Consider the following 27,587-nt stretch of genomic DNA (forward strand, 5'->3'; position numbering starts at 1 on the left):
TGAAATCTCAAGATCGGCTCAACCCTAGGTCAGCCGGGAAGAGGTGAGTAAAGGTTTTTATATTTTTTGAAAAAACGAGTCATCCCTTTATATTCATTTGTATCACAATCCTTAAAACGATTTGTAGTAGCATTGCTGGTGCTACTAGGTGCAAGAAAGCCTAAGAGATAACAATATTACATTACACATCACAGTCAGGCATTTTAATAAGTGGGAACGCTATTGGATTTTTTTTTTTTTTTGTACCATCTACGGATAAAATTGGTCATTGATAGGATATTTATCATTTGAACATTCAGGAAAAATTTGGGATTATCAGACACAAACTCTACTTTGTAAGGAATCTAGTAAGGATTGGTACCTTTGGATGCAGAAAGCAGCTTCTCTGGACTGTTTATTGCCCCAGCCAAGGCAAGAGCGTAGGAGGTTATAGCGATGGTGTACGGTCTCTGAAGACCTTGTAAATTACCCAGAAGGAAGTTGGTCGCCTTATCAATACTGGCCTTCAGGTTCTAAATTAAGTTAGCAAAGATATTCTATATGAATACAGGAATGTACCGGATTGGGATCCCAGTAAGGAATCATGAGCATAAGAGACTCACGTTGACATGTGGAGAGCAGATCTTCTCGCTTTCCTTCAAAGCAATGAGGACAAAGGCTGTAAGTGCAACATCTCCTGAAGACCCCGCGATTCCTCCCTGGGATAGAAAAATGAAATTGAAGTTTAGCACAATATTTTAGGAGCACAAAGACTAAGACCATTCCAATAATGCGAAGGACGTTACATACAATCATCTCCTGATGAATAACTGGAGCGTCTTCTTTGAACAGTCCATCTGGTTTCTGTTTGTGAAGAATCAACCATTTGACTGCCCCGCACAGAACATCGGTCTGAATGTCCACCACCGGATAAGAAATCGCAAAAACTTTCACTACGTAAGCGGTTAACCTGGTCGGAAAAAAAAGTTTTTGTACAAATAGGTACCAGTTTCCAGATTGAAATTCAATATCATCTGAAACTTAGTTTGGAGAATTCTAAACTATTTTTGCAATTTCTAAGTGTTACACATCAGATTCCGCAAATGGACTACACAAGAGGTCAACTGAGGTGTAGAAAGCAGCTGAAACTTCTAGAAACAGTGGGGGGCCGACTTACCTTGTTCAGCAGTTTTCTGGCATACAAAGTATGAAGAAACAAAATTTGCCCAAATTGTCATTTGCACCAATAAAAATTGACTTTTTGAATTCTGCACCGCCTTTGCCACTTTCTTGAACAGGGGGCATAGCAAGAACGCAAGGTGTTTTTAGATTGTCTTTGCATGTGACCATAATATAGGTTTGAATTGCAATGGCCGATCCTTCACAATAGAATACGTTTCTCATCAATGGTCATGAACATCTATAACTACCTAAGAGCAAAATAAATGGCGCTCACCATGTGCTGGCTGGTCTATCATTGAAAGCCGCATAGGAATTGTCTGCTTTACGGTATACAAGTTGCTGTATATACCCTACAAAGATAAGATTCACATTACAATATCGCTGAATTTTAGATTGTTGAGGTTCCTTTGTTTGGTACATGTCTGATGAAAAGTAAGTTCTCTCCCTTTTTCTATTCTTGACAATATATTTCCACTTCTGATTTGGAGTACAAATAGTTGACGTCTTATGGTTCCTAGGTTAAAAAGGTGTTATCTTTACCTGTTGCCAGATCTCTACCTGTTTATCTGCGTCTGGACCTGTTCTATGTGTCCTGACCTCTGCCTGTCAACCATATTGATCCTGTGCCACTTGCCCTGACTTCTGCCTGAATACTGTAACTAGCAAACTCCATCTGTCCTGACCTCTGCCTGTCAACCACATTGACCCTGTGCCACTTGCCCTCACTTCTGTCTAAATATTCTAACTAGCAAACTCCATCTGTCCTGACCTCTGCCTGTCAACCACATTGACCCTGTGCCACTTGCCCTCACTTCTGCCTGAATACTGTAACAAAAAAGCACCATCTGTCCTGACCTCTGCTTGTTAACCACATTAACCTTGTGTCCCTTGCCCTGACTTCTGCCTAAATACTGTAACTAGCAAACTCGATCTGTCCTCACCTCTGCCTGTTAACCACATTGACCCTGTGCCACTTGGCCCGACTTCTGCCTGAATACAGTAATTAGCAAACTCCATCTGTCCTGACCTCTGCCTGTCAACCACATTGACCCTGTGCCACTTGCCCTGACTTCTGTCTAAATATTCTAATTAGCAAACTCTATCTGTCCTGACCTCTGCCTGTCAACCACATTGACCCTGTGCCACATGTCCTGACTTCTGCCTGAATACTGTAACTAGCAAATGCCATCTGTCCTCACCTTCGCCTGTCAGTCATATTGACCCGGTGCCACCTTCCCTGACTTCTGCCTGAATATTGTGACTAACAAACTCCATCTGCCCTGACCTTGGCTTGTCTAGTTACCACATCTCTCTGCCTATCTCTCAGGTGCCAAACACTGGTTTCTCTTGGTCCATCCATATCCACAATCGATGAGTTGTAAATTCCAAAATTAAAAATAGCACTTGAGTAAAATAAAAAAGGGAAAACCTGTCTGCCTAGCCTTTTTATACTTTGTATTTGCAGTATTGATATAGAATCTTAACGTACTTTGCTATTCCTTGATTTCATTTTATTTTTTTTAACTATTTAGTCAATACTTTCCCCAACTCTACAATCACAAAATGTTGTGTTTGGTAGCATTAAAAAAATTTAAAAAATAAAAAATCTTAAACATACTTAGCCTTTATCTACTTGAAATCCTAACTAAAAACAAACACCACAAACTGTTTCAAAAATAAATATTTAAATTATTTTTTAAAAATTTTCTTACCTTTCTTGATATTTTCAATAGCTTCACTTCTTCGGTCTACGCCAATTCTGTCCCACTGGTTGGTGGCATCAAGGTAAAGAGATGCGAGTACACTGGACGTCATACCAATCATAATTTGTTCTCCACAACCGCCTGGAACTCTAATGAAATGATTGAGGTTGGCGCCATCAACGGCATCGGCCAGCAATTGGCTGATTGGGTTTCCTAAATTGATTTACGAAATTTAATTTTAGAGACGAGACAGAGTAAGAAACAAATTATAATCTAAAATATAATGACTTATTATATTATATAGACATAGTGACAAATATATAGATAAGCTGCTATCAGTGGCGTAACTAGGAATGGCGGGGCCCCGTGGCGAACTTTTGACACGGCCCCCCCCAACTGACATTGACGCTTAGTGGCCCCTGTACACAGTATTATTCCCCATAGTGGCCCCTGCACACAGTATTATGTCCCTTAGTGGCCCCTGCACACAGTATTATCCCCATAGTGGCCCCTGCACACAGTATTATCCCCATAGTGGCCCCTGCACACAGTATTATTCCCCATAGTGGCCCCTGCACACAGTATTATGTCCCATAGTGGCCCCTGCACACAGTATTATGTCCCATAGTGACCCCTGCACACAGTATTATGTCCTTAGTGGCCCCTGCACACAGTATTATCCCCCATAGTGGCCCCTGCACACAGTATTATGCCCCATAGTGGCCCCTGCACACATCATTATGTCCCTTAGTGGCCCCTGCACACAGTATTATTCCCCATAGTGGCCCCTGCACACAGTATTATTCCCCATAGTGGCCCCTGCACACAGTATTATGTCCCTTAGTGGCCCCTGCACACAGTATTATTCCCCATAGTGGCCCCTGCACACAGTATTATGTCCCTTAGTGGCCCCTGCACACAGTATTATGTCATTTAGTGGCCCCTGCACACAGTATTATGTCCCATAGTGGCCCCTGCACACAGTATTATGTCCCTTAGTGGCCCCTGCACACAGCATTATGTCCTTAGTGGCCCCTGCACACAGAATTATGCCCCATAGTGGCCCCTGCACACAGTATTATGTCCCTTAGTGACCCCTGCATACAGTATTATGTCGCTTAGTGGCCTCTGCACACAGTATTATGCCCCATAGTGGCCCCTGCACACAGTGTTATAGCCCATAGTGGCCCCTGCACACAGTATTATAGCCCATAGTGGCCCCTGCACACAGTATTATGTCCCATAGTGTCCCCTGCACACAGTATTATGCCCCATAGTGGCCCCTGCACACAGTATTATCCCCCATAGTGGCCCCTGCACACAGTATTATAGCCCATAGTGGCCCCTGCACACAGTGTTATAGCCCATAGTGGCCCCTGCACACAGTATTATGCCCCATAGTGGCCCCTGCACACAGTATTATCCCCCATAGTGGCCCCTGCACACAGTATTATAGCCCATAGTGGCCCCTGCACACAGTATTATGCCCCATAGTGGCCCTGCACACAGTATTATAGCCCATAGTGGCCCCTGCACACAGTATTATACCCCATAGTGGCCCCTGCACACAGTATTATAGTCCATAGTGGGCCCTGCAGACAGTATTATAGTCCATAGTGGCCCCTGCACACAGTATTATGCCCCATAGTGTACACCCATAAACAATTATTATACTCTGGGGTCTTTTCAGCCCCCAGAGTATAATAATCGGAGACCCAGGGGAATAAAAACATAAAAAATTACAATTTCTTACCTGTCCCCCGACTCCTACACTGTCTTCTCCGCTGCTGTCCTTCTTCTATGACGTCGGACGTCACATGACCCGGGAAGCAGGCCGGGTTCATGTGACGTCAGAGACGTCAGACAAGTAGGAAGGAGGCCTGGCAGGATCGTGGAGAGGTAAGTAACAGTGTTTGTTACGTTCCCTTACCTCTCCCGGGCCTCCGATCATTATACTCGGGGGTCTGCAAAGAGTAATACTGGAGTAGACTCATCTCCAGTATGGCCTGCCTCTCTACGAATCTGCTAAGCTCTGAGAGGACGGAAAGTTGTTTTTAAAACTTGGGGTCCTTTGGCAGAAACTGTGATGGGATATTTTGCCCAACTTTGTAAGGGAACCTGTGCAGGTGGTGGGATTCTGGCTGATAATTGTACAATATGATGGGACGTAGTGACTGGTATTGGGAGGAGTCTGAATATAGTGCCTGAATATTACCCATTAGAATCGGGCAATAAAAAAAAATCCCTTTTCTCCTCTTTTATGCTTGGGTTTTTCTTATGGTCGGGCCCTTTAATCCTGCCAATTGTACACAGCAGCCTTCAACACAGAAGAAAGGATACTGCATCTTTCTAAGTACTGTATATAGTTTAGTGTGTTTTTCACAAACCATTGTCTATTGTTGGGGCTTCTTAGTCTGATACAATTTGGGTGTTTTCAGATTCTCCCTTGTAACTAACCTACTGTAGCCTTTTGACAACAAGGTATAGCTGAGGAGCGGCATGGTCCTGTATGAAGAAGACGTGGTTGTAGCATTGGCGTAGCAAGCAGCATTATTTGTTACCTTGAATGGTCACAATTGCTTCTACATCTGTTCCTGGCACAATGTTATCTGCTCTCAGTGGAGATACCAGCTCCTCCTGAACTCCATCTATAGGAGACAAACACAACAATCTATAGTTAGATGAATAGTCATGACTAGAAAGACAATCACAGTTCTAGAAAAGTTGTGAGGTTGTGTAAAATGTAACAAAAACAAGAATGCAAAGATTTCAAAATCTCATCTAACCATAGTTACTTAGTATGGTTGAAAAAACGTCCATCAACTTCAACCGGGGAATGGGAAACGTAATGGGTAGGCTATTCCTCAGATTCACAGTCCTTACAATATAGAAACAGCTCCTGGGGTAGGCTATTCCACAGATTCAATGTCCTTACAATATAGAAACAGCTCCTGGGGTAGGCTATTCCACAGATTCAATGTCCTTACGATATAGAAACAGCTCCTGGGGTAGGCTATTCTACATATTCAATGTCCTTACAATATAGAAACAGCTCCTGGGGTAGGCTATTCCACAGATTCAATGTCCTTACAATATAGAAACAGCTCCTGGGGTAGGCTATTCCACAGATTCAATGTCCTTACAATATAGAAACAGCTCCTGGGGTAGGCTATTCCACAGATTCACACTCCTTACAATATAGAAACAGCTCCTGGGGTAGGCTATTCCACAGATTCACAGTACTTACAATATAGAAACAGCTCTTGGGGTAGGCTATTCCTCAGATTTACAGTCCTTACAATATGGAAACAGCTCCTGGGGTAGGCTATTCCACAGTCCTTACTATATAGAAACAGCTCATGGGGTAGGCTATTCCACAGATTCAATGTCCTTACAATATAGAAACAGCTCCTGGGGTAGGCTATTCCACAGATTCACACTCCTTACAATATAGAAACAGCTCCTGGGGTAGGCTATTCCACAGATTCACAGTACTTACAATATAGAAACAGCTCTTGGGGTAGGCTATTCCTCAGATTTACAGTCCTTACAATATGGAAACAGCTCCTGGGGTAGGCTATTCCACAGTCCTTACTATATAGAAACAGCTCATGGGGTAGGCTATTCCTCAGATTCACAGTCCTTACAATATAGAAACAGCTCCTGGGGTAGGCTATTCCACAGATTCACAGTCTTTACAATATAGAAACAGCTCCTGGGGTAGGCTATTCCACAGATTCAATGTCCTTACGATATAGAAACAGCTCCTGGGGTAGGCTATTCTACATATTCAATGTCCTTACAATATAGAAACAGCTCCTGGGGTAGGCTATTCCACAGATTCAATGTCCTTACAATATAGAAACAGCTCCTGGGGTAGGCTATTCCACAGTCCTTACTATATAGAAACAGCTCATGGGGTAGGCTATTCCTCAGATTCACACTCCTTACAATATATAAACAGGTCCTGGGGTAGGCTATTCCACAGATTCACAGTCCTTACAATATAGAAACAGCTCCTGGGGTAGGCTATTCCACAGATTCACAGTCCTTACACTATAGAAACAGCTCCTGTGGTAGGCTATTCCACAGATTCACAGTCCTTATAGTGAAAAATTATTGTTGGCTCTTGAGATTTAAACCTATTTTTCTCCAGATGGAGGGTGTATGGAGGATGGTCTTTTGAAGGGGTTTTAAATGGACCAGCTTCTCCTCATATTTCTTGTATGGACCACTTGTATAGGTTTATCATATCTCCTCTTAAATGCCTCTTCTCCAGACTAAACAGATTCAGCTCCTTTAGTCTCTTCTCTAGGGTTGAGCCGATCTTGAGATTTCAGGATCGATTTTAAAATCCAATTTCCGATTATTTTCCATCCGATCCCAATTGTGGAATTTACTTGATCACCGATTGGAATCCGATCTTTTCCGATCCCGATTGCTCCACCCTACTCTTCTCATAATGGAGGTCCTCCAGGTCCCTTATCAGTTTTGTGGCCCTCTCTTGAACCTTTTCCAACTCTAGGACATCATTTATATATACTAGTGCCCAGAACAGAACTGCATAATCCAGGTCGGGCCGATCACTCTTCTGTGAATATAATATGGGGCATGTGTACTTATTTTCTTTACATTTTACCCAGTGTCCCAACTTTCTTAGCATTGGGATTGTATATGAACCAGTTACAATTACTGCTCTGATCTCATGTCTCGCTCTATTTCCTTGACCTCTTCCTCTTGATCACCTATAGACAGTAGGAGCGGGATCATTTAGTTGAGATAAAGGGACTTACTTTTTCCTCTGGCCTGTGGATCCAGTGTCACTGTTTTGACAACTTTCACAACACGAACACCTTCTGGCTGAAAGACAATGTACGATTAGTAGGGTTGAGCTGATCTTGAGATTAAAATTCGATTTCCGATCATTTTCCAGCCGATCCCAATCGTGATCATGAAACTTCCTCAATCGCCGATTGGAATTCGATCTTTTACGATCACGATCACTTAACCCTAGTCAATGCTTCTCTATGGGAAAAGTCACTTATAGGGTTGAGCCGATCTTGAGATTCCAAAATCCGATTTCTGATCATTTTCCAACCGATCCCGATCGTGAAATTTGCTCGATCGCTGATTGGGATCCGATGTTTTCCGATCCCGATGGCTCAACCCTAACGATTACAAATAAATTGGGAGGAAAAAAAGGCATGTCAGGTTTCTAGTACAAAAGTGGTAGTTTTTTGTCTCTCAATTGTTTGCACCAAAAATGTGGCCCTTTTTTTTTTTTTTGCATTTTTGGACCTGCTTGATACTCTTCAGAAAAAATAGCAGAATAGGACAGAGATCAAGGAGGGTCGGGATAGGGACACCTCATCCCTACTGATTTACTACAAAGCACGCCACAAAACTGGTGCCAACTATATCTGAAAGCAATGGAAATACCAATCTTGGTAAATCCCTCCCACCCCCACACCCCCACCCTCACCCCCCGTTATATCCTGGTGGACAAGCAATTAAATATTTGAATTAGAATAGAAGCAAAGTCTGTTATTTTCTCAGAATTTAGAAATCTGATCTTTTTATGTAAAATTCAGTCAGCTTGAAAATGATCCATACAAAAAAGGTGGTGATGTGGATGTGCAAGTGTAAGTAATTTTTCAAAAAATTTTCAGAGTTTTAAAGATTTTCTTTAGAGGTGACTATTAGAGATGAGCGAACAGTAAAATGTTCGAGGTTCGATATTCGTTTCGAGTAGCCCCTCAATATTCGACTACTCGAATCGAATATCGAACCCTATTATAGTCTATGGGGGGAAAATGCTCGTTTCAGGGGTAGGCAACGTTCGATCAAATTACACTTACCAAGTCCACGAGTGAGGGTCGGGCTGGATTCTCCGAGAAGTCTTCTCCGTGCAGCGTCCCTGTGGCGTCTTCCGGCTCTGAATTCACTCTGCCAGGCATCGGGCCTGGGCAGAGCCGACTGCGCATGTCCCACTACAAGAGTGAATTCAGAGCCGGAAGACGCCGCGGAGAAGACTTCTAAAGGTAGGAGAAGAACCAGTGTTGATTGGCCGACTGTATAGCATTCGGCCAATCAACGCTGGTTTTGCATCAAATTTTTCCATTCGAATAGCGAGTAGTATTCGATCGAGTACGCGTATTTCGAATACCGTAGTATTCGATCGAACACCTACTCCATCGAATACTACTCGCTCATCTCTAGTCACTATCTATTGTCTTGATGGGTTGACAATGGATACAACCATGAATGTTGTCTACAGTCTGGGAAACCCAGCGACAATTGTGTCCAGGTTATCATCTCATAAACGTATTGTCAACGATATGGAAATAATGGCTTGGCTTCCGAAAGTCCCAGACTATAGAAAGTTCCTGCATTTATGGTCAGATCCAAGACAAAAGATGTCACCACTAAGATGGTTAGAGCAAAATGTTTAGTTGAAATTTAGAAAATAATCAAAATGTGCATTAGAAATCTAACTGTTCAAATCTGATTTTACCCCAGTGCCCAGTGTCAGGGGAATTTTGGGAGGTGCCCATATCCATTAGCTAGTTGGCTGCCCCAAAAAATAGTGCGTTCAGTGGATACACAACCAATGTGTATGTCCAACTTTAAATGTTATTAAATTGGATATGATTGTAATTGGTTCTTCCCCCTCCCAAAAAGTGGAAGTTGGGTTAATAGAAATATTTGGAGGGAGTCCGCCACCAGAATACAGTATATTATCCTGGGTTGATATGCTGGGCTCTGGTGGCAGATTTTATGAAATATAGTTATAGGCACAAAAATTTCCAGTTTACGTACCACAACCTTCAGTTTCTTCATGATACCATCTGACACAAGCTGTCCAAAAACTGCGGCCTTCACCTCCACCGCCAGTGGCTCCAGTTCCAACGGGACGATGATAAAAGGAACAACCACAGAAGACTGAGCTTTAATATCTACAACCTGTCTGTATTTTGCCTTGGATGTAGAATAGCTACAAAATTTCGGATTGTGAGTTAGTTCCACTCGCACCTAAGACGAAGACATAAAAATATGAAAGCAAGGAAGGTGATATAAGACATATCCATAGAGTAGTTTTTGCAATGATGAATATAAGAAATGTAAAGAACATTGAAGTTGTGTCACATGATAAATACTTGGATAAAATCTTAATCTAAAAAAAGTGTTAAAAACTATCAGGAATCGATGGATGGAGTTGTGTCCATTCAATGGGATAAGTCAAACTGACTGTAGGAATTTCTCACAGGTAGGGTTGAGTCGATCTTGACTTTTCAGGATCAATTTTAAAATCTGATCATTTTTCATTCGAACCCGATCTCGATCCCAATTCCGATCCCAATGCAAATCAATGGGATTTTTTTATTAATCGGAGATCGGATTTTAAAAGCAATCCTATTCCCTATACAGTATGGAATATAACAATTGAACGCTTTAATTGGTAGAATCCACGCTGTGTAGTGAATCACTAAGTAGCCAGAGGATTTTTTTTTTAATCCTCTGGCTACTTAGTCCCCCCTGGTGTCCACTTACCTGCAGAGATGGCTGCTCCGGTGCCCTCCTTCTTCTTCGATTCGCTGCCGCTCCACGCTGCTCTTCTTGCCTCGCTGCCCCCTGCCTCCCAGATTAGGAGAGTGTGGGTGGGTTAGGAGAGTGTGGGCGGGTACTGGGAGGAGAGACGTCACGTCTCCCCGCCCTGTACCCGCCCACACTCTCCTAAGCCACAAGCCCTGCCTTCCTAGCTCTTTAAACACTAACCTGGGAGGCAGCGGTAGCGAGGCAAGAAGAGCAGCGTGGAGCGGCAGTGAGGCAAAGAAGAAGGAGAACACTGGGCACCAGAGCAGCAATCTCTGCAGGTAAGTAGAGATGTTAGTTTAGTCTCCCATTAGAATGAATGGAGGCAGCCGGCACGCAGGGGGTTAAGGCTGTGTGCCGGCTGCTTCCATTCATTCCTATGGAACCGCAGCAGAGCCTTTACACTGAGTATACACTCCACTCAGAATGAGCAGAGCATATACTCAGTGTGAAGGCTAAGCAAAGCATTGTGGGAAATCGCGATCGTGAAATTTTCGCTCAACCCTACTCACAGGTACAAAACCTCTGACTACCATTCCTTACCCTAATGTTCTGGGTTCCATAGTTGTAGAGTACGGCTCGGATTTCCACCTGCTCATTTCTCACCACAGAATATGGCATCTTCAAGTCAATGAAGAAATCCTTCATTACCTGGATCTCATAAGGCTTGGCCACACAAATACCTAAGAACAAGGTGGGAATCCTGTTACTATGTCAATGTACAGTATGGATTAGACTATACCAATTCTTAAAGGTCATCTGATTTTAAACCAATTAGGCAATGTTTGGCAGGAAAGATACAAAATTAATTCAATAGACAATGAGATGAATTTACTAACCCATCTATGCTAGTCTTCTGGCTTAGGTGGGTGTAAATATGCCAAATTCTTGAGACACGGCTACCAGAATAGTGCCAAATTTGTGCCACGTGATTCTTTCTGTGCCCACTTTTTGCTAAAATGGGAGAAGCAGGACAGAGACCAAGGTGAGGACGCTTTGGTATGATTTTCAGGTGAGCTATACCTGAAATCTTCACCAGTTCCTGATTGGCCAGCGCCTCTTAACAATCCATATGCAGTTAGAGCCAATGTGGGAATTGGTTAAAGGGATCCTATCATTAAAATTCAATTTTTTTGTCCCTAACACGTAGGAATAACCTTAAGAAAGTCTTTTCTTCTCCTACCCTTAGATGTCTTCTCTGCGCTGCCGTTCCATAGAAATCCATAGTTCTCTCGCAGAACTGGGGGCGTCCCCAATGCTGTGAGAGAACTCTCCAGCGCCGCCTCCATCTTCTTCAGGAATGGGCTCTCTTCGCTTCTTCTTCCGGCGGTGGCTTCAAACTTCTAGGCCTTGGGCAGCCAACTGCGCATGCCCGCCAGCCACAAGAAAATGGCTGCTTACAATACTGTGTAAGCGGTCATTTTCTTGTGGCCGGCGGGCATGCGCATTTGCCTTTGCCCGAGGCCTAGAAGTTTAAAGTCACCGCTGGAAGAAGACACGAAGAGAGCCCGTTCCTGAAGAAGATGGAGGTGGCGCTGGAGAGTTCTCTCACAGCATTGGGGATGTCCCCAGTGCTGTTTGAGCGCTGGGGCCCGCCCTTAGTGCTGCGAGAGAACTCATTTGCATCTCGACGAAAACCGGGATTTCTACAGAACAGCAGCGCGGAGAAGACATCTAAAGGTAGGAGAAGTATAGCCTTTCTTAAGGCTATTCCTATGTGTTAGGGACAAAAAATTGAGTTTTAATGATAGGATCCCTTTAAGACTTATGTACAGTCATACTTAATCCCCCGCAGTGTTCTTCTTAAAGAGTGATCCACATTTTGTCAAATCAAGGTTGTGACAGAAATAACTAACCATTAAAATGAGATTTGTGGAAACAGGGTAGCGGTGCTGCTCTATGGTGTTTCCATAACTCCAACAGAAGAGAATTTGAGCTATAGAAACAACATAGAAAACTTAGCTCTGCCATTTCTGTAACTATGGAGCTATTGAAACAATGTCTCAGTTGTGTTACGCTGTTTCCGTAGCTCATATTAATCTCTATGGAAAGTTACGGAAAGAGCCGCTCTGTTTTGTCCATTAGTCCCTCACTAGTGGTCGGCACTTGTGGTCTTGATTTTCTGAAATAAGAATAATCCTTTATTAACATGCCCAAAATAAATGAGTTTTTTATGTAGATTGGTAGCCCCATATAGAGATCACAATGTATATTTTTCCCTATCAGTATGTCTTTGGAGTATGGGACTATCCATCCAAACACGGGGAGAACATACAACCTCCTTGCAGATGTCCCTAGCAGGATTCAAACCCAGGACTTCAGCGCTGGAAGGCTGCAGTGCTAACCACTGAGCCACCATGTTGCCCCCTAAAATAATTGAGTTTTCATACTGTCTCAATACTGTAAACAATAATGATTTTTTATTTTGCAGGTTTCTACCTTTATTTTCAGAAAGACTCACGGCCAGGACTTCCCAAGTAGTGATAGAATCCTTCAAGAAGACGTTAAGAACCTTGGTTGAAATTCTAAAGAAATTAAAAACACATAAGTAAATAAAACACATAATTCAACTTCATGCACATAGAAAGGTTTTAGGCATTTGTCCACATTTTCCCCTATCAGTATGTCTTTGGAGTATGGGAGGAAATCCACACAAACACGGGAAGAACATACAAACTCCTAGTGTTAGAGATGTTGGGAGTAGGTGGGGCTTGCTGTGGCTTAGGAGATTGTGGGCGGGTACATGGCGGGGAGATGTGAGTGCATCACTCATGTCTCCCCTCCCAGTACCAACCCACACTCTCCTAAGCCACTATATATATATATATATATATATATATATATATATATATATATATATATTGTGCTTTTGGAAAACAAATTAGAGCTTTTGAATATATATATATATATATATATATATATATATATATATATATATATATATATATATATTGTGATGTACGGGGGATTCAAAAGCTCTAATTTGTTTTCCAAAAGCAGTCTTTATTGCAGCAGACAAGCTTAAAGGTACAGGTAGTGCTGCTCAGCAACTCAGCATGTCAAACAAACGAAAATAAAGACCTACGCCTCTCCGGCGGCTTACTAAGCAAGTTATTCCCTCACTAACCAGGGGGTCAGCCTACTGCTGACCTCCTAACAAACAAGGTTTGCAAGTAAACAAGGGGTACACATACCCGGCCCTTTAACAGCGTCCTTTTTGGCAGGGCTTTCCCAGACTGGCTGAGTGTGTGTTTCAGTCTCTCTCCTCTCTCTCACTAACCAGCACACCTGTGCTACCTACAAAGCTCTGCTTTGTCCGGAGTAGATGGCCCTGCAGGACTGGCCTGAACTTTTACTCCAGTCTGGGACCTACAAGCTAAATGCCTGCAACAGTCTTTGGGAAAAATAGCGGTTCTCCCACACTATACCCCTCTCCACTTCACTATATATATATATATATATATATATATATATATATATATATATATCTTGGATTCCATATCGAAGTAGAAAACAATCACACGTACAAACAATACAGTATATACAAGTCCACTAAATTACCCCTTATTATCTGGTCTTTCCGTCATTTTTTCTACTTTCCATAAAAAGGACTCTGGGAACTCGGTTCTTGTAACAATGTCACCGTCTTTGAGATATTCCTCATCTTCATCACCTGCAGAGGAAAGAATATCATGTTTATAGTTGAACATTTCCAAGTTCGATTTCAAACAGAACTGACCATACTTAGAGTTTCTCCAAATACATTTATCATTACCAAACATTTACCATAGTCAATATAGCACTAAGAGATCTATCAAAGCTAAAAAACATGATGGCACCAAGGTACACTTTATTAGAACCTCTAATGTATTCCAGCATTGTCTTGTAGAGTCTTGTGCAAAGGAGCAGAAACACTGCTATACGGCGAGAAGGCTTACAAAAATAGATGTGTTAAGAACATCTTCTAATTGAAGTCTCGACAAGCTCCTGCCGCCTTCAAAAAAAGCAAAACCTTTTTCAAGAAAATGGAAAAACTCTACAAGGGAGGACAAAAGAAGAAAGTGAAATCGGAAGAAGAAGCAAGAGATAGAAATTCTGATTTTATAGCACATTGTAGCGTGTTATAGTGTGTTATAGTGGATATACTTTTATTACTGGTCTGCATTTTATTTAGTATTTCCCCAGTCCCCACTTACTTCTTCCCTCTTCATCTGTATCTTTTGCAAATTGTTCCTCTCTTTTCTTCTCTTTAATGTAGTTGCAGCAGTCTAAGAAAGCGGCCACACATTCTTTGCCGTCTAAGATATTTTCTGCTCGTCTTTCACAGCTGTGGCCCATTGGATTATCACGCATCCCATCAGTGCAGCATGTCCTCACCATGTCCTTGTATTTGGAGGCTGGAAAATAAATATTCATTGATAACCAAAACAAATCTAAAGCGAAATTGACTAAGACGGTGCAATGTCAAGTGACATGGTACAAAGCGCTACACCTTACTTTCATACTATTCTTCATATTTTCATAGATCTACTTTTCATAGATTGCATTGTTTCTGTTTTATTATGTTGGATGGTGAATGCCTAGGTTGTGTCTCTGATTTAACCTTTAGACTAAGGCTGGTCTTACACGACCGTAGTGGTTTTTGCAATCCGCAATTTGCGGATCTGCCACACAAATTTCCCTCTAAAAACTCATTCCGCAGACGTCCATGCCCAACTGCAAGGTGCATCCGCAACGTTCCGTGTGTATCAGTATTATGCGGATCCGCAAAAAACAAAACACACCACAAAACACACATGTCGACATCCGCAATTACGGATACACACTGAACATGTGTTGTGTGTATCCGCAAAAATGCACTCACCCATAGACTTCTATTGGACCTTCCGTGCTGTGCCGTAAAAGCACGGCCATTACGGACATGCGGTATACTGTTCAGTGCATGGTTGCGGCGTGCCACACCACTGACAAAATCTACGGTCGTGTGAGAGGCCTCATAGAAAACTATGGGACCGTAAATGGTTTGCAATTTTAAACCCGCAATTGCGGACCATTTGCAGTGTAAAACTACAGTCGTGTAAGACCAGCCTTAGGCCCCATATAGTGAAGCACAGCAAAAAAAACACTACTTAAAAAAAATTCAACACATGCATTTTTTTCTGCAGCAGTTTGTGTTCCAGTGCCTGATGATCATTAGATAGTCGGGGGACTGGATCATATCCAGCTCTGCCTAGTACCCCTGATGGTGGTGGGTGATGGTGTAATATCTTGCAGGTTAATATTAGACTTGAGTCCCATTTTAGTCATGAACATTGTCACTCAGACAGTGGTCACTACAGTTATAAGGTATTGTAAAAACAGAATGATGTAAGAATTTTTAAACCTCTTTGACCCTTTTATTTTTTAAAAAAATGGAATAAAAAATGATTACCAACGGAGTTTAACAAATCCAATAGAGTCCAAACAAATCTGTGGACACTCAAAAAAAGAAAAGTATGACCTGGAGATGAGATTAATAATTCAGAAGGACTGGCTAGCATCAAGGGGAGGAAGATGGCAGTCTTTCTCTGGCTTTTCTGCAATATGCTGGAGAAAAACTGAGACAGATACTGCACATATCTAAACGAACACTAATTATAGCAAAAGGTTCAACAATATTTGTTAGTGAAGGTCCAAGCACAATCCAATATTTCAGAGATAAGGAAAAAAGGATAAGTAAAACAATTAAGTGGATGGTTATTGCCCATCGCCCTTCATCTCACCATAGGTAGCTTTCACTTGAATAAGTTGTGCAGACGAGCGGCGTCTCCGAGTAACACGGACTGGACATTGTGGTTCTGATGGAAAAAAGACAAAATGGTCTTATTCTCTATTCACTTCTTCAAATCCCCTTGATCAATCATGACATCTCCCTCATTTTTTCCCAATGCTCAATGATCATTTAACTATTTTGTCTTCAGGACTAGGGTTGAGCAATCAGGATCAGGAAAGATCCGATCCCGATTGGCGATTGAGCAAATTTCACGATCGCGATCGGCTGGAAAATGATCGGAAATCGGATTTTTAAATTTTAAGATCAGCTCGACCCCAAAAGTGACTTTTCCCATAGAGAAGCATTGACTAGGGTTGAGCAATCAAGATTGAGAAAGAGCGGATTCCGATCAGCGATTGAGTAAAATTCATGATCGTGATCGGAATTCTGATCCCGATCTTTTCCAACAGGATCGAGGTTGGAGGTTATCTCAAGATCAGCTCAACCCTAAAAGTGACTTTTCCCACAGAGAAGCATTGACTAGGGTTCAGCGATTGGGATCGGAAAAAATTGGATTCCGATCGGCGATCGGGCAAATTTCACGATCGCGATCGGCTCAACCCTAATGGGCAGCAATGCAAATGGTTTCTAATTGAGCTTGCTTCTTTTTATTGTTACAAAATATCACAGTTCTTGGAAGCCACATAGAGAATTTTAGTGTGCAATTGAGAAGCGTACAGATTATAAACCAATGTTTTGAGGGGGAGACACTGGACTTCATCAGGCAAAGTGTAGTTGTATCTTGTTCGAAATGTTGCTTGTTCATCTGTAATCTTCTCAACTGCACACTAAAATTCTCTATGTGGCTTCCATGAACTGTGTTATTTTGTAATACAAAAAGAAGCAAGCTCAATGATAAATCCTTTGGAGCCCAGTGCTTTCCATTCTTCTTACATATTCAGAGTATTGGATGCAGTCTGGCCAGTCCTTCCCGGAATTGTGCACCCCAGAAATCCATACTTTGAGAGAGCTGCCAATTGTTATCTTCAAGACCTTTCCCTTAATAATCTCCTCCTCCCATACTTACCTTGAATTCAACTATACTCTCCTGCTCTACAAATCTTCGAATGCATATTTAGTTCTTAATAACATGAGATGATATCTGTCACCTGATCTTTGTTGGGTTGTTATCTGAAAAGTGGATTGCAGGGCAAGTCCGGCATCATAAAACACCCCCATACTATCGGCACCGCTTCCCGGGGTGCAGCCAATATCTGATTTCTCCACAGAGTCCCATACCTAAACAGGAAAAGGAGACATGGTTACGTTTAACCCAATGGAAACAAATCATACTTGCATATCATGGTTTCTAATGGGGTCTACAATGAACTTCTCACCTTCGTTTGGGAGAGCTTATATTTGCTGTTCAGGACATAGACCCCTTTGTCTACGGCCACGAATCCCACATTGGCCCCATGATCTGCTTGCACTTTCAGTTTCATGGAAGAACCAGGGCTATGAGCTTTGTTGTCTCTTTCTGTGTTACCGGTCACCGACAGCTGTGTCAGGGTATAACATAGGTAGGTTAGCGGACATTCTCATTACAGCAGGATGCAACATTGTAAAATCATCATTAGAATATGCGAAGGCCTAGTTCGCACGGGGATCTGCGTGAACACATTCCGTTGCGGCTTTCCGCTCCGGATTAGGCCCAAATGAATGGGGGTGCTGTCACGCGGTGAAATCTGTCTGAAGAAAGGGCAGCTCGCTTCTTTTTTCCGTGAGTGGGAACAAACCGCTAGCGGAAAAAAGAACGCTAGTGGTCTACATAGACCTCTATTGTGAGGGGGCGGATTTTGAGGAGGATTCCATGTCAAAATCCACCCCATCTTGCCCCATGTGAACGAGCCCTGAAAGTACCGAATCGATGTTGTGCTGACACACATGGAACAGCTGTACGAGGCTGCATTGGACCCCTGTACTATACAGTGCACAGAGCTAGGAGCAGATAACTCCATACACTGTATAGTGGCAGGACAGTGTTACTGCAGCTCTGTTCCATTTATGTAACAAATATACCAATGCCCAAACACTATAAAGGGCACTAAACTATCTGCTTCATTCTCTGTATATGATGCAGTACGTGGTTTAAATGTTACCCCAACCACTTGATCCATGTGGGGCCATGTATTGTCCCTCACTGATCAGATATTTATGGACTAACCTAGGACAGGGATCATAGCTAACGGGAGCAACTAGGGCATGTTCCCCGAGCGCTGGTTTTTGGAGGGGGGTACCAACTTTTCCAACCACTTTTTCCTTGAGTGACAGAAAGCCTAGCTACAGCTCTGCCTAAGGATAGACCATAAATAAAAAAATAAAAAACCCTGGACAACCCCTTTAGAATATAAAAGGACATGCATTTAAACAACCTTTTTAAAAAAATCTCAAAAGAGTCCTCACCGTTCCCATACATGTGTCCGTTACATCCACCCAGACAGAATCTGCGACAATTTGAGTTCCAGAGATGTAATAAGCAATGATACGGAAGGATGGGATGTATTCTTCTGTGATGGGGAGAGACATGGTAACCAAAGTCTGACCCTGCAGCCGAGGTTGTCTGCCCACTCTCAGTATCCTGCCCTTGGTCATGACCTAAAAAGTGGGAAAAAAAGATGAAAGTTGGGTCTAACTAGAATGTAAGCTTTGTCCTATTCATTTCTATAGGATGAGACTGTAATGCCATTGCTTTGCTGCTATAAATCAGAGAGCGGAAAATGGAAACAGAGAAGGGCTCAGGGTTCTAACTTGTAACCTGTTCAAGCAGCTGACCGTCAGGGACCCCAATCTACTATTAATGACCTTTCCTGAGCATTGGTTGTAGAGGCAAATAAGCTGGACAACCCCTTTAAGTCTTTGATATAACAAAGTCCAGTTATTGTAAGAAACATAGAAACTGCTTACCAGCCAGGTGAAGGATTGTATCTGGTTCTGAACGTCCAGATTGCTATTACGGACATTGAAATTTACAGCGAGGTTGTCTCGTGGTTTGACTTCTGCGGCAACGATACCGATGTGCAGGTAATTTCCTCCTGACTTATAAGCGTTGGCCGTCATTGTTGCTGTTGCTTGCTGATCAGGTGGGATATCAGGATGTGATGTTTTCACCTGGAACTAGAAGAAATTGCAAAAAAAATTAAAAAAAATATTACTTCTGATAAATCCATCCCTGGCTTTAGCTAAAAAAAAAAAAAAAAAAAAAAAAAAAATTGCAGCAAAAACTGCAACAAGAACAAAAAAAAATAAACTTTTTTTGCAACAAGGGGCATCAACATAACTAATTTTCCCTTGTTTATGACTAGAGATGAGCGAACAGTGTTCTATCGAACTCATGTTCAATCGGATATCACGCTGTTCTCCATGTTCAAATCGAATCGAACACCGCGTGGTAAAGTGCGCCATTACTCGATTCTCCTCCCACCTTCCTTGGCGCCTTTTTTGCTCCAATAACAGCGCAGGGTAGGTGGGACAGGAACTACGACACCGGTGACATTGAAAAAAGTAGGAAAAACCCATTGGCTGCTGAAAACATGTGACCTCTGATTTAAAAAAAACAGCGCCGCCCAGGTTCGCGTCATTCTGAGCTTGCAATTCACCGGGGACGGAAGTTTCCGTCCAGTTAGCTAGGGCTTAGATTCTGGGTAGGCAGGGACAGGCTAGGATAGGAAGGAGAAGACAACCAACAGCTCTTGTAAGAGCTAAATTCCAGGGAGAAGCTCGTCAGTGTAACATGGCACTGACGGGCTCAATCGCCGCAACCCAGCTTTCCCAGGATCCTGAATGGAATACACTGACAGTGTATTCCTGTATACCCTATATATACCCCCGATCCACGTTCCAATGGTGTCCCCCCCCCCACCTCCACCCCAGAAACTAACTTCAATACACTGGAAGTCCCCTAGCAATAGAATTGGGGCTATATACACCCACAATTTTTGCTACTGGTATATAGTGCCATTTTCTGACTGGGAATTCAAAGAATATATTGGGGTTACATGCACCCACAATTGTTGCTACTGGTATATAGTGCCATTTTCTGACTGGGAATTCAAAGAATATATTGGGGTTACATGCACCCACAATTGTTGCTACTGCCATATAGTGCCAGTTTCTGAGTGGAAATTCCCCAAATAATTCGGGGATACATTCACCCTACATCTCAGGCTCTTGCCATATTCACCCAGGTTTTCAGTGCTGCACCAGCTCGTTCCCAGACAGCTCGGCCCAAAAAACCCATTACCTATATAGAGGATTTTGACAATGAAGACAACATGTTCTAAATCTAATCTGTCTGCACCTTCTCCTGAATTAAAATGAAGGCAGCTATTAACTTTCAAATAGCACTGCACAAAGGAAGATCTTATCAGCTTGTCTCATGACATGCTACTAAGAAGTGTCATTTGTGTATCTTAATGTAAATATAGTTGTATAAGCTTTTTGGGTTTTAGGCACTGCCAAGTAATTTATTACCACCCGCTCCCTTATAATGATGACGCCAAAGTCACTGTGGGTGTTCAGAGCTCACAGCTTTGGTTGACATTTGTCTTGCTCTCTGTCGGTACCAGCTGTCTTTTTGGATACCGTAAAGTTATGTTGACTTTATTAACAGCTATAGAAGCTTTAGCCAGGTTGTGACGGTGTGTAACCCCAACAACACTAAGTGGGATACACATTAATAGTCAGTCTATGTACGCTAAACGCATCACTTAAGTAATTTTTTTTCCCTCTCCCCTAATATAAGAAAGGAACAGACATTAGACCTAGACCGTGATCCGAGGCTTGTAAAAATCCAGTATTATTTGCTCTCCATGATGTGAAGTATGCGTTAGACTCTTGAAAAGCAACCCAACATGAAGTCAGCCATGTGTGCCAGTGTGTTGCTTGGCATGCCTTTGCTGGCCACAACTGTAAGGGTCACTCTCCATTTCCTCCATTTTCCAATCCCCTTCATACCATTTGTGGTGAAGCAATGGGATGCACTGAAGTGCACCCTCTAGCCTCGTGTAGGACAGGGACATCAGATGCCACTCCATCCCCCTCGTCTTCCTCCGCCAGCCAACGGTGCGAAGATGAGAGGAGTGTGCTCTGAATGTTTTCTGCCTAGCAAAACATTGCCATCTCAGCCAGGATGGCATCCCTGACCTCGGAGGCACTGTGCTGTCTGTCCCCCAAGCTGATCAGCTTCAGCACGGCCTGCTGACATCTCCCCACGCCAGTGTTACAGCATTTGCCGCTAGTAGCTGGGGTGGAGGTTGCAGAGTAGTAGGGTTTCAGTCTACTCCTGCCATGAATTTTGGCCTGGGAGAGGAGATAGGCCACCCCAGTTTGCACCCGGGGACCAGACTCCACCACATTCACCCTGCCTGTCATTAAAGATAAGTACTGCAGCATCCCTGACCACAGGCGCTTGTCCATGTGTCGGTGGTCAAGTGGACCTTGCAGCAAAGCGCAGAGCTCTGGGCCCGACTGATGTTATGGGACACATGCCTGTGCAAGGCAGGGACAGCACACCAAGAGAAGTAGTAACGGCTAGGCCTAGCATAGGGAGGTGCCCCAGCTGCCATCTGTTGACGGAAGGCCTGGGTATCCAGAAGCATAAAGACCAACATCTCCAGGGCCAGCAGTTTATCGATGAGGCCATTAAAGGCTTGGGCATGTGGGTGGCTTGCGCTGTACTTCTGCCTGCAATGAAACTCCTGGGAGATGGGGAGTGGCTGGGAAGAGGCACATTATGGTGCAGGCCAAAAGGGTGGATGGGGGTGAACTCCCCAATGTGTCACAGACAGATATGTAGGTGTCCTTGCATCATATCCTTGCACCATACTTGGCTGGATTGGACTTTCATTTTGTGCCAAAAGTGGTCAAGACAGCGATCCCTCAGCTAATCCCGTTACACCGTCCATTGCCAACTGCAGCACTGAAATTACCATCTCTGGAAGTGGTCCAAAATCTTTCTCTGCAATTAGCCAGGCTCGATGCTATGGTAGGCTCCAGGGTTCTCTTAATGCATATTGCATGGGGGACTCAGATGTGTTTCTCAGCACTGAGACCACCACTTCTGAGATCCCAAAGGAAGTAGGCAAGAGATGTGCAGTGCAGAAAAAAAGATGAGAAAATAAGTGTAGGCTGTAGAGCACAGAGGGATCGGAGAGGACAGAGCTGGTGTCGGCCAGGTATTCCCACAACATGCGCCTATACTTGTCCCTCCTGGTGACACTAGGCCCCTGAGTGGCAGTAATTTGTCCAGGGGGGCCATTAACGTGTTCCAGACCTAGGAATAAGTCTTCAAACATGGTAGAGTTTTGCATGCCTTTGCTTGTACCCCCAGTTTTTTCTGCTTAGCTTCCCTCCACATCTACACTGCTTTTGCCCCTAAACATCACCCCAGTTTATGCCTCTGCTTCTACCCTGTTTTTTTGTTGAATTAGCTTCCTTCCACATCTACACTGCTTTCGCCCCTAAACATCACCCCAGTTTATGCATCTGTTTCTACCCACTGTTTTTGCAGCTTATCTTCCCTCCACATCCACACTGCTTTTGCCCCTATACATCACCCCAGTCCATGCCTCAGCTTGTACCCCCAGTTTTTTTCTGCTTAGCTTGCCTCCACATCCACACTGCTTTTGCCCCTAGACATCACCCATATCCATGCCTCTGCCTCTAGCCATAACTCTGCCACCCCTGGAAACTCATGGTGCAGAAACTGAGGGAGCTGACTTTGAGGAACCCTTGGGTTTTGTAGATGGAACTCCATCAAAGGTCTCTGCTTCTCACACACCCTGCTCAACATACGGTATCTAGGGTTTGAGCGTGTGGTGACCTCGCACAACAGTAGGTGCTTCAGGCAGATGTAGGCCTTGCTGGAGTGTATTGCGGCTAGCTCCAGGTACTGTAGACTTGGGTAAGTGGGTGTCCAAGTGCCGCACTTTCACCCTTATCTCTGCTAATTTGGGGTATGTTTTTAAAAATCGTTGCACCACTACATTGAACACGTGGGCCAGGCATGGAACATGTTGAAGGCTGGCAAGCTCCAGAGCCCTCCAACAAGACAAAAAAGCCTGGCCCCAGGGGCAGCGGGGATAAACAAATTGCCATCTCATCCAGGATGGCATCCCTGACCTCAGAGGCAGTGTGCTGTCCGTCCCCCAAGCTGATGAGCTTCAGCACGGCCTGCTGACGTCTCCCCACACCAGTGTTGCAACGTTTCCAGCTCGTAGCTGGGGTCCACTTAACGGCGGAGGAGGAGGGTGGTGTTTCAGCCCTCCTCCCAGGAATGTTGTGTGGGGAGACAAGTCATTCCACCACATTTTGCGACCTGGTCCATGCCTCAAGTACATTCAACCACTGTGTCAAGATTGAAAGGTAGCGTCCCTGTCCGCATGCACTTGTCCATTCGTAGCTGGTCACGTGGAACTTTTGGGCAAAGCGCTGAACTTAGGGACCGCCTCATGATTGGGGAAAAGTGCTGGTGTGGACAGCACAGTGAGGTGGCGCAGTAGCCAGCAGGCCCAAAAAGGAAGAGTGTCCACAAGCCAGGACCCCAACATCTCCTGGGCCAGAATTTTTGAGAAGAGGCCATTGAAGCCTTGGGCATGTGGGTGGGTTGCGCTGTACTTTAGCCTGGAATGAAAGGCCTGGGAGATGGGGAGTCGCATTGCAAAGTGTGTAAACCACACTCAGTTTGTCCTCGACCTATACATTTAAAAATTATCTCCCCCAGCAAGGAACGTAGCCTCGATGGGGGAATTTTTCTAAGGAAGCTAGAATAGAGGGCATCTTGGGCCTTGCTGGCTCAGGTCTAGCTTCTGTCATGCAGCTGTCTTCTGCCTCTGGACATCCCTTTGCCTCTAGCCACCTTTTTCCCTGCTTAGCTTGCCTCCACATCCATACTGCTTTTGCCCCTAGACATCACCCCAGTCCATGCCTCAGCTTGTACCCCCAGTTTTTTCTGCTTAGCTTGCCTCCACATCCACACTGCTTTTGCCCCTAGTTATCACCCCAGTCCATGCCTCTGCTTGTACCCCCAGTTTTTTCTGCTTAGCTTGCCTCCACATCCACACTGCTTTTGCCCCTAGACAACATCCCTATCCATGTCTCTGCCTCTAGCCATAACTCTGCCACCCCTGGAAACTCATGGTGCAGAAACTTTGGGAGCTAACTTTGAGGAACCCTTGGGTTTTGTAGATGGAACTTCATCAAAGGTCTGTGCAGCTCACACACTCTGGTCAAGACATGGTATGTAGCGTTTCAGTGTGTGTGGACATCAGGCAGATGTAGGCCTTGCTGGAGTGTTTTGAGGCTAGCAGCGGCTCCTGTACACTTGCAAAAGTGGGCGCACAAGCGCCGCATTTTCACCAGTAGCTTCGGTACATTTGGGTATGTTTTCAAAAAACGTTGCACCACTAAGTTAGACGTGGGCCAAACATGGAACGTGTTGGAGGCTGGCAAGCTCCAGAGCCGCTACCAGGTTCCAGCCATTATCACAGGCGCAATAATGCCAGGCCCCAGGTGTAGCAGGGAAAAAAACATTGCCATCTCAGTCAGGATGGCATCCCTGACCTCGGAGGCAGTGTGCTGTCCGTCCCCCAAGCTGATGAGCTTCAACACGGCCTGCTGACGTCTCCCCACGCCAGTGTTTTAGCGTTTGCCGCTAGTAGCTGGGGTGGAGGTTGCAGCGTCGTAGGGTTTCAGTCTACTCCTGCCATGAATTTTGGCCTGGGAGAGGAGATAGGGTACCCCAGTTTGCACCCCGGGACCAGACTCCACCACATTCACCCTGCCTCTCCTTAACCCTGCTGTTCTGTTCGGGTCAATATGACCCGAAATGATTTTTGAGACCCTGCAGATTTTTTTTAATGAGGATTTGAAACTAGTCGTTCCTTGACTTCTCCTCATTTGTGGAGCTCTACATTTTTATTTTTTTTTTGTTTACTTTCTGCTACAAGCTGATTGTTACACTTGTACTGTTCGGGTCAATATGACCCGATAGCATTTTATACTGTTCTACAGGTCTATGATTATTTCTGACTGCAAAAGTTATGTTTTTTTATGTGTACTTCATCTCCAAACTGGTGGCATTCCGAGGTAGGTGTCCATTCAGACAATATATACCAAGTAAGCCAGCAAAATATGGCATCAAGATCTGGACACTTTGCGACAGCAAAAGTTTATATGCTCTAAATGTTCAAGTGTATACAGCAAAAGCCCCTGATGAAAGACCTGAAAAAAATCTGGGTATGCGCGTTGTTCTAGACTCATGGACTAAAAGGACAAAATGTCACATGTGACAACTTTTTTACATCCTATCAACTAGGCCAAATGTTGAAGAAAAAACAACTTACCATGCTGGGTACTATGAGAAAAAACAAACCTGAACTACTGCAAAAAAAACAAACAGGTAATTCTCATGAGCACAATGCACCATGACAATGCCGTAAGTGATAGAGAAGACAGAAAGCCTGACATTATTTTGGATTATAATGCCACAAAGGGAGCAGTTGATACTTTAGACCAGGGGTCCTCAAACTGCGACCCACGGGCCACATGTGGCCCGCCAAGCACTTCTGTCTGACCCCGTCGACAACGCCGGCAGGCATGCATTTATAATGAAGCTCCTGGGGAGCTCGGGCCAGGCCATGGAGCGCACTTCACTTTACCTATTGGAGGACACTTTTCCCGATGTCTGTGCGACCTGCTCTGCCTCCGGCCCACTGTTTGAAAAGTTTGAGGACCCCTGCTTTAGACCAAGTAATATCAACATATACATGCAAACGCAAAACCAATCGGTGACCAATGATTTTATTTTATAACATACTGGACGTTTCTGCACAAAATGCATTTGTCTTATGGAGAGAAATCGACCCCGATTGGAACCGGAATAAGCTGCATAAAAGAACATTATTTCTTGAGGAATTGGGAAAATCCCTGGTGAGGCCGTATATTGAGAGCAGAAAAGTGACCCCCAGAAGTGAAGGAGCAGCAGCCATTGTAAAAAGTGTTCAGCATGCTCAAGAAAGAGACTCCACATCCACGGCCTCCACCAGCACAGCTACCAGCAAGAAAAGGAAGAGATGGAGCTTCTGTCCATCTTCCTGTGACAATAAGACTAATCTGACATGTGCTGGATGTGCAAAATATCTGTGTAAAGGACATGTGTCTTATTATTGTGCTCAATGTAAAAACGCATGAACATGTTCAGTTTTTTCTTTTTTCTTTTTAAAATGCTTGAAGTTTTTATGATTTTTCATTTGTTGATTTATAAAATTTGTTTTTAAAAAGATAAATTTCATGTTTTAGTAATAGTAATGTAAAGCTTCTTTATCATTTGTGTGCAGAATGTCAACAATCGAAGATAATTGCAAAAGCCTGTGTAACCTTTTTATGAAAAAAAAAATAAAAAAAAATAAAGTTTGAATTTAAATTTTTCTTTTGTTTATGATCAAACATGTTCACATACAGTATTTCAATGAAAAAAGTATTCAAATAAAACAATTAGAGTAGCTAAAAATCAAGAATTAATAGGTCGGGTCATATTGACCCGGGAACAGTACAAGTGTATAGCAAATGCGAACAGAACAGCAGGGTTAAAGATAAGCAGCATCCCTGACCACAGGCACTTGTCCAAGTGTCGGTGGTCAAGTGGACCTTGCAGCAAAGCGCGGAACTAAGGGCCCACCTGATGTTGAGTGACACGTGCTGGTGCTAGGCGGGGACGCCACACCGGGAGAAGTTGTGACGACTAGGGACGGCATAGCGAGGTGCCACAGTTGCCATCAGGTCCAGGAAGGCCGGAGTTTCAACAAGCCAGAACGCCAATATCTCCTGGGCCAGCAGTTTAGTGATGTTGGCGTTCAAGGCTTGCGCGGGTGGGTGGTTAGCGGTGTATTTCTGCCGGAGCTCCAATGTCTGAGAGATGGTGGGTTGTTGTAAAGAAGTGCCTGATGGTGCCTTTGATGGTGCAGGAGAAGGAGATAAGACAGGAACAGGGGAGGATGAGGGAGAAGTCAACAAAGTGGCGGAGGCAGATGAAGTGGTGTCTTGGCTCGTCCTTTGGAGTGCATCTCCAGCACTGTGAGCAGAGGCAGTGGCATGAACGGCGGGCGACGTTTGTCCTGCCTTTGCTGCCTGCCACTGATTCCAGTGCTTGGATTCCAAATGACGGTGCATTGAAGTGGTGGACAGGTTGCTCTTCTCAGAGCTCCTACTCGATTTCGAGAGGCAAATTGTGCAGACAACACTATATCTGTCCTCGGCGCATTCCTTGCAAAAACTCCACACCTTTGAGAAATGTGCCCTCAAGGCGGGAGTTTTTTGGGGCT

The 27,587-nt window shown here is 43.9% G+C and overlaps 1 protein-coding gene across 1 annotated transcript in view; it reads right to left on the reverse strand.

Annotated features, from left to right (window-relative positions):
- LOC142202395 (venom factor-like) overlaps positions 1 to 27,587 on the reverse strand; it is a 78,914-nt gene that overhangs the window by 32,018 nt on the left and 19,309 nt on the right. The window contains exons 12-28 of the mRNA XM_075272489.1: positions 19,174 to 19,377; positions 18,673 to 18,864; positions 17,607 to 17,768; positions 17,379 to 17,508; positions 16,220 to 16,294; positions 14,654 to 14,854; positions 14,019 to 14,130; positions 12,897 to 12,982; positions 11,001 to 11,140; positions 9,684 to 9,896; positions 7,658 to 7,724; positions 5,426 to 5,512; positions 2,874 to 3,077; positions 1,436 to 1,511; positions 790 to 949; positions 603 to 698; positions 362 to 512 (exon numbers count right to left, since the gene is read on the reverse strand). Of these exons, the coding sequence (XP_075128590.1) occupies positions 362 to 512; positions 603 to 698; positions 790 to 949; positions 1,436 to 1,511; positions 2,874 to 3,077; positions 5,426 to 5,512; positions 7,658 to 7,724; positions 9,684 to 9,896; positions 11,001 to 11,140; positions 12,897 to 12,982; positions 14,019 to 14,130; positions 14,654 to 14,854; positions 16,220 to 16,294; positions 17,379 to 17,508; positions 17,607 to 17,768; positions 18,673 to 18,864; positions 19,174 to 19,377 (2,356 nt within the window). The remainder of the gene's footprint in view (positions 1 to 361; positions 513 to 602; positions 699 to 789; positions 950 to 1,435; positions 1,512 to 2,873; positions 3,078 to 5,425; positions 5,513 to 7,657; positions 7,725 to 9,683; positions 9,897 to 11,000; positions 11,141 to 12,896; positions 12,983 to 14,018; positions 14,131 to 14,653; positions 14,855 to 16,219; positions 16,295 to 17,378; positions 17,509 to 17,606; positions 17,769 to 18,672; positions 18,865 to 19,173; positions 19,378 to 27,587) is intronic.

The sequence above is a fragment of the Leptodactylus fuscus genome, chromosome 5, assembly GCF_031893055.1.
Source record: "Leptodactylus fuscus isolate aLepFus1 chromosome 5, aLepFus1.hap2, whole genome shotgun sequence".
Lineage (NCBI taxonomy): Eukaryota > Metazoa > Chordata > Amphibia > Anura > Leptodactylidae > Leptodactylus > Leptodactylus fuscus.